Here is a 6,184-nt window from a genome sequence, read left to right as displayed (position 1 = left end):
GGCAAAGTGACACTTAAGTTCCTTTTAAAAGTACCACCCTCAAACATATAGTGTCAATTTTTATTTACCTGAAAATTAATTTTGCTGCCACTCCCTCTCAATTTTTAGCCTACAAAACCCCAAAAATAAATTCTGCTTTGAACTAATTAACCTGTTCTCCAAATCTTGGCATGATAAATCACTGCTGTCCACAAGACAAGACACTGCTACAGCAGTTTAAAAGACAGAGTTTAAACATCTGTTTTGAGTTTCTGTCCTTTAGACATGCAAAAATTGCAAGTTTAAAGTTCACTCAGATAATTCTGAAGCATGCAGACAGGATGCATAGTTTAGTTTTTACAGCCCTCTTTCCAACTGAAGCTTTTAAAGACATTTGGCAATTTACAAAATGTTGTATCTAATCAAGCACTACCTAAAGCTTACTGTAACAGACCCAGGTGCCTTTTCCATGTGCAGTTTTCTTTCAGCAGGGTGTGTGGGAGTTATTAAAATTGAGCAAGACACGTTTTTCTGATCTCTCCAGCACAGCTCTGCTGTGTAACTCAGAAGGAAGTCACCACACACAGGTTTTTTTGCCAGTTTGTGAAAGCTTTCGCCATTTCACTCATTTATTCTACCTCTCATGTCAGTTCCATTGTTCCATAACAGTTAACGTTTTACAGCCTCAAAATAATAAACGCATTTTCTGTTCACATTTTACAAGTCTATCCCGCATTGGTTTCACTTTTGAGAAGCAACAATACATGACTTTGAACACCTACTATCACTCACATCAGTGACCAGCAACGCCTAGGCAAGGTTTCTCTAAACAGCAAAGTTTAGCTGAGCAGTGAGTCAGGATTTCCTTCTGCAGTTCCATTTTAGAGTTTTTTTCTAGAAAGATAGATTCTCTGAGAATATAAAAGAGACTGCAAATGGACAGACAGCAACTCATACAGACAAGCCAGACAAACAGAGATGCACCACTGAACAAGGTTTAGAGCATCCATGGCAGTGTTTCTCCAGGCCTTCCACGTCCTGCTGCTGATCTGGAGGACATGATGAAATATGCTTTACTACTCCTTTCATCATTTTGCAACTTTATTCCTCTGTCTTCTACTCAATGAAATGGTTTACAAATATATCAACATTGACACGAACAGCCCTATTGTGACCCCATTTTGCACTGGTTCCCTCAACTCCTATGTTTCTCCCCAAATATCACTATGGCCAAGATTTCATTTTATTACCAAAGCAACCATTGCCGCTGTCTAGGACAGCATTTCCATTTTCACCATGTGGACCAGAATACACAGAAGTTGTGTGTCAGGTCTGGTTTATTATTTTAGAAAGCAAATCATAGCTCTAAAGATGAGTAGAAGTAGGCAATAAAGCAGGTTTTTTTCCAGAAAACTGATATTAATGCATGTGAACTCGAACAATTCCAAAGAAAATGTCACATCATCTAACTGAATATTTTTGCTCCTGGAAAAAGGTCATCATTTGAAACCAGATCTACAGGGCAGCAAACAATCATTAAGATGCTTTATTGACAATATCCACTCACTGCAAAGTTTCTGCCTGCATACAATTAGATCTTAGCTTTTCCATAGTGTTTTATTGGCAGTGGAAATGCATCAGTACTTTATTGAAAGCAATAAATAATACTGTGATAAAAATAGTTCAAAAGTAGACTGTACATATTGTTACATAATCTGAAAATACACAAAAGATTAATAGAAAAACAGAACAGTAACAATGAATTTCAGTTTTACAAGCAAGTTAAAAGTGGAAAACAATAAGAAAAAAGACATGCTATATATATTGTTGCATAATAAATAATGCACCATCTGAACAGATTCTTGCTGGCTTTTTAATATGCCATTTACAAGTGTCAGATACATTTTCTACTCATACAGTCCAAAATGGCTACAACCATCCAAATTAAAGTCCAGACAAGTCTTTAGAACAAGTTTACAAAACACATAGGATGACTTACATAAGAAAAGTAAGGCCTTTATTAGAAGATGCACTGCTTTAGTTTTCAGCCCATTGTACCTTCATCTTTCACTACTCATTTGACAGGAGGCTGCAGTGCTTTAGGATTGGTCCATTAAAACTGGTTCCACCAGCATCTTTCCACCAAGTGTTTTCAAGCAAAAAGGTCTAGGACAAAAAAAAAACCTCTCTGTGGCCTGTGGCTCACAACCAGGAATCATTATGAAGTCTGTCTTCCTCAGGGAAGGAAAAGCAAAAACAAAAAGAGTCCTCGGTTTATGGCTTGTTTTGAGTCACTGCGCAGAGGCGCTGCACAAACACAGCAGAGGGTGTGAGCACTGAGGCAATCGCTCCTGCAATGCGTCCTGCAGGCTGAGGAGTTCCTCCCAGCTTTTCCAACCACTTCCACTTTAAATAAAAGACAAATTGCCACTACTTGACACATCCTCTGTGTGGAAAGGTACAGCTCTGAGGAGAACAACACTCGTGTACCGTCCCTCCTACGTCAACAAAGGCTCACCTGAAAAAAAGCTGGACTTGTTTTCAGATCTAAGCTAAGCGCTCCAAAAGACAAAATATATACTGCTCGGTGTCGTGATACTTTTACAAAGGTATTAAAATCCTTTTTACCTTCAGTTTCATTATTAAAAAACAATGATAATTACAGTTACTGCATAATTTACAAAAACCCTATATTGTTCATAGGGACATATACATACAAGCATTACAGTACATTCAGCTGGAAAGACTAAAATTAGAATAAAAAATCAGCAATGATTTGATTTGTAGACTGAATAGAAACAGAAAAAGTAAGTAACTATATAAATGACAAGTCACATAAATATAAGAAACATTTAGGTTCTAAAATATTTTCTCTATAGTACTCATGAATTTATTTGCTAATTAAAAACTCTGTAATAAAATATCTCAAAGTGTCCATTTAACAAGTATTAACAGGTTAAGGGTTCCAAATGTTCAAAATGCTGCATATCACCGGTAGAAATAGTGTGGGTAAACTGCAAAAACAACAAACAGAAACAACACACAAAAAGAAAAAAACACAGAAGATTCCATTAGCAGGTTTTAACCACCATTGCATTCCAAGATTGTCACAAACAGCTCAGCAGTGATGCACTGAATTACTGCCATGCCATGCTGGATATCATTTTATTGCCTCCTGCAATCTCCAGCTGCAATGCAAATAAAGCAATGAGGGCAAATGTTTCTGCCTCGAGGATTTCCATCCCACATCACCTGACTACAGAAAATCCTGAACCAGGGAGGAGAATCTGGGAGAGAGACTTAAAACTTCAGTTTCTTGCAACTAAAAATACTTTAAAGAGAGCCCCTGAGATTATGTATGAACTGACACTCATGTGGTCTGAGCTGCTACATGCAGGAGTTTCCTCTGTCAGCAGTTCACATGTAAAAACTCTTTAGAACTCAACTCATACATGCAAAAGTTTCTGAAATTGAGGAAGCAAATACATGAGTTTGAAGGGATGCTACCAGTAAGAAGAAAGACACTGCAAGCAGAGAAGACAGGCAATTTACAGTCCATGAAAGATATCAGTGAGGGGGAAAGAGCCACTGAGTTGATTTTTTAAAATTCATTGTAATTAAAAAAAAATCATTTTTGGGCTTGCTTGCAAAATGAGAGAAGTACTGTGCCATGAGAAAATACAGCAGAGGCTGCTGCAGAAACATTCCAGATCCTGGAGAAAGACAGGACTACAGCCCTTTCAGAAGCCAGAATACATGGATTTTTGTGTTACAACACATCAACAGCACTGCTCCCCAGATTGAGGCTGCAGGTAGCTAAATCCAAGCAGCCAGCCCAAGCAATCACAGGGGTATGGAGCGTCCAGGAACTGGGAAACTGCAATTATCCCTGTAACAATTCAGTACTGAAGCATGTTTTAGTGGGACAGCTCTGATCAAGCAAAGACTGTGAGAAATCAGCAATCTGAGCTGCAGTGTCACACACTGGATTATTTTTTCATCCCTAATTTAGTCTCTTCCCTCCCTCCCTACTTCCACTAGCTGTGCTTCATCCAGCCTTGATTTTAACACTTTTTACAGGACTGTTTAGCACAGGTCCCTTTTGAAGCTGTTTTAAAAACCTCACAGGAACACATTTCTGACAAAACCCAGTATTTCAACACTCAGTCTTACTATAGGAAATAAACTTGGGATTTCCAATAGAATGACCTACCCTGAAAACCTGGACTATTTTCTAAGTGTGTAAAACCACTGTAGGAAAATCCCTGCTGCTTTATTGCACAAATAGCTGCTTCAGTGTTATTCCTATCAGCTTTACTCACCAGGAGAAGGCTTTAACAGGAGTAGGTCCTTACTGTGGCAGAATCCAATCTTTGTGTTCCTGATACACTGCCTATTCCAAGAAGCATGGGAAGACATGCAGAACACAGCATGCATGTTAGTTTTCCAAACAAAAAAAAACCCTCTACAGCAATGGTGATTACAGCTTTGGTACTCACCCAACTCTAAGGTTACAAGTTAGAAAAGCAGAATTTATTTCACAGTTTGTATATTAACCACTTCTTGCTCCATAGGCTAACAAAATGTATTCTAAAAAAATCTGCTTGCCAATTAGCACAGAGAAATTGGCAAAGATGATTTTTTAAGTTATTTACTACTTTATGTAGTTTGTAAATATCTAATATTTCAAAAAGAAAGTGGTTTTACATGGTAAAGGCTTAATCTACTTTCATTTACAGAATTTTCCACATGAATTTTGGTAAATATTTTGTGCTAGTGACAGTACCTAAAATTTAAAAGAGCATACTGAGAGTAGCATCAGATGCAAAAATTGGTTTTTTGAGCTTTATGAATAAATAAGAGTTTTCAGAACCTGAGGCAACTTTAACAGATTGTGTTCTCACTCTGTCTGTTCCAATAAAAAAACATTTCATATTTGCTTCTGTGTATCTTTTGTAAACTAAATTCAAGCCAAATTTTGTTCTTATGTTGCTACAGGTACAGTTTTTAAACAGACAAGATCCCTCATGTGACAGGTGATCAACCTCCACTTCCATTGGGGATTTTTGGGGTCTGCTTTTGTTGGTTTGGGTTTTTTTAACTCATATCTGTGTGTGAACACATATGCCCAAAGATCATTAAGTACACAGCAATGAATAAAACAGTGATTTCAAATCTGGTCGATAATGAAGTGATCACTGTAGGGGGGGTAATGCACCTGTTACTGAAGTTTTACTCATCTCAAAATTATCTGAGGGGGTTTACTCACATCATTTTTGAATGCATTTTATTGCATTTCAGAAATGGGGTTCATATTGGTCTAATTGCTGCTAATCAAAAATTCTGCATTGTGTGATTAAAAGACTCCTACTAAGCTATCATTTTACTTTCCTAAATTACATTTATTTCTAGCTATGATTCTCATTTTGTTACTCCAGTGATGTAAAATAGAAACTTCACCTCTAGTACAGCTTCCTGAAATGACAAAGCACCCTATGGTTAAACACAGTGTTATAAAAACAACCATGCACAAGGCAGATGCTTTTATGCAGCAAAAAGGTCATTTGGACTTAATTCTCCTGGAATCTCAGGCAAAAAATAAAGAACATCATGCTTAAAATTATACAAAATCAATACCATCAATCTGCATCTTCTTTGGCTGCATAGAGGGTGAAGACATTGAGGTTGTAACTCTGAAATTTGCAGGAAGAGTCTCTGCTGATCCAGCAGCTAAACCTCTTATGTCCTTTGGTCTAAACTTCTTTCTCCACGAAGGTGCTCTCCTAAAGCTCTTATCATCATCCTGTCATATTGACAAACAACATTAGCAGTGCAAAAAGTGTTACTGGGGATTGTTACTGACATTAAAAGGATTACTGACAAACTTAAGTAAATATATCACCACTGAAGAAGGCAATTGTGAGGAAATAAAAAGTAAGTGTATTAAATACTGCATTGCCAAGCAGGGCTTTCCTTAAGCACTTGGGTAAATGGAATTTAATTACCCAAGTGCATTTTCCTTCCCCCATTAATATATCTGCATCTTTCAAGCAATATTTCCACCTCAGAAACATAATGCTACACTTAGTAAATACAGTTAAATACACTTCCAAAAACATCTTTGGTAGAGAATGTATTGTGTCAATGCAAATGTATCCACTGGGCAGCTCCATTTGCCAGCTTCCCATTTAGAACCAGTTAAATC

At 37.3% G+C, this 6,184-nt stretch overlaps 1 protein-coding gene across 9 annotated transcripts in view; it reads right to left on the bottom strand.

The window, feature by feature from the left end:
- Positions 1-590: 590 nt before the first annotated feature.
- PPFIA1 (PTPRF interacting protein alpha 1) overlaps positions 591-6,184 on the bottom strand; it is a 53,484-nt gene continuing 47,890 nt past the window's right edge. For 7 of the 9 annotated variants that reach the window (XM_063158195.1, XM_063158194.1, XM_063158196.1 and 4 more), the window contains 3 exons: positions 5,617-5,782; positions 4,302-4,372; positions 591-2,993 (listed from right to left, as the gene is read on the bottom strand). In XM_063158195.1, coding sequence (XP_063014265.1) covers positions 4,314-4,372; positions 5,617-5,782 — 225 coding nt within the window. In that variant the 3' untranslated portion in view covers positions 591-2,993; positions 4,302-4,313. The remainder of the gene's footprint in view (positions 2,994-4,301; positions 4,373-5,616; positions 5,783-6,184) is intronic. The other 2 variants (XM_063158198.1, XM_063158202.1) reach the window with 1 other exon arrangement.

Source organism: Melospiza melodia, chromosome 6 (genome assembly GCF_035770615.1).
Source record: "Melospiza melodia melodia isolate bMelMel2 chromosome 6, bMelMel2.pri, whole genome shotgun sequence".
Lineage (NCBI taxonomy): Eukaryota > Metazoa > Chordata > Aves > Passeriformes > Passerellidae > Melospiza > Melospiza melodia.
The sequence above is the reverse complement of the archived record's forward strand: the minus strand, read 5'-3'. Positions and strand labels throughout refer to the sequence as shown.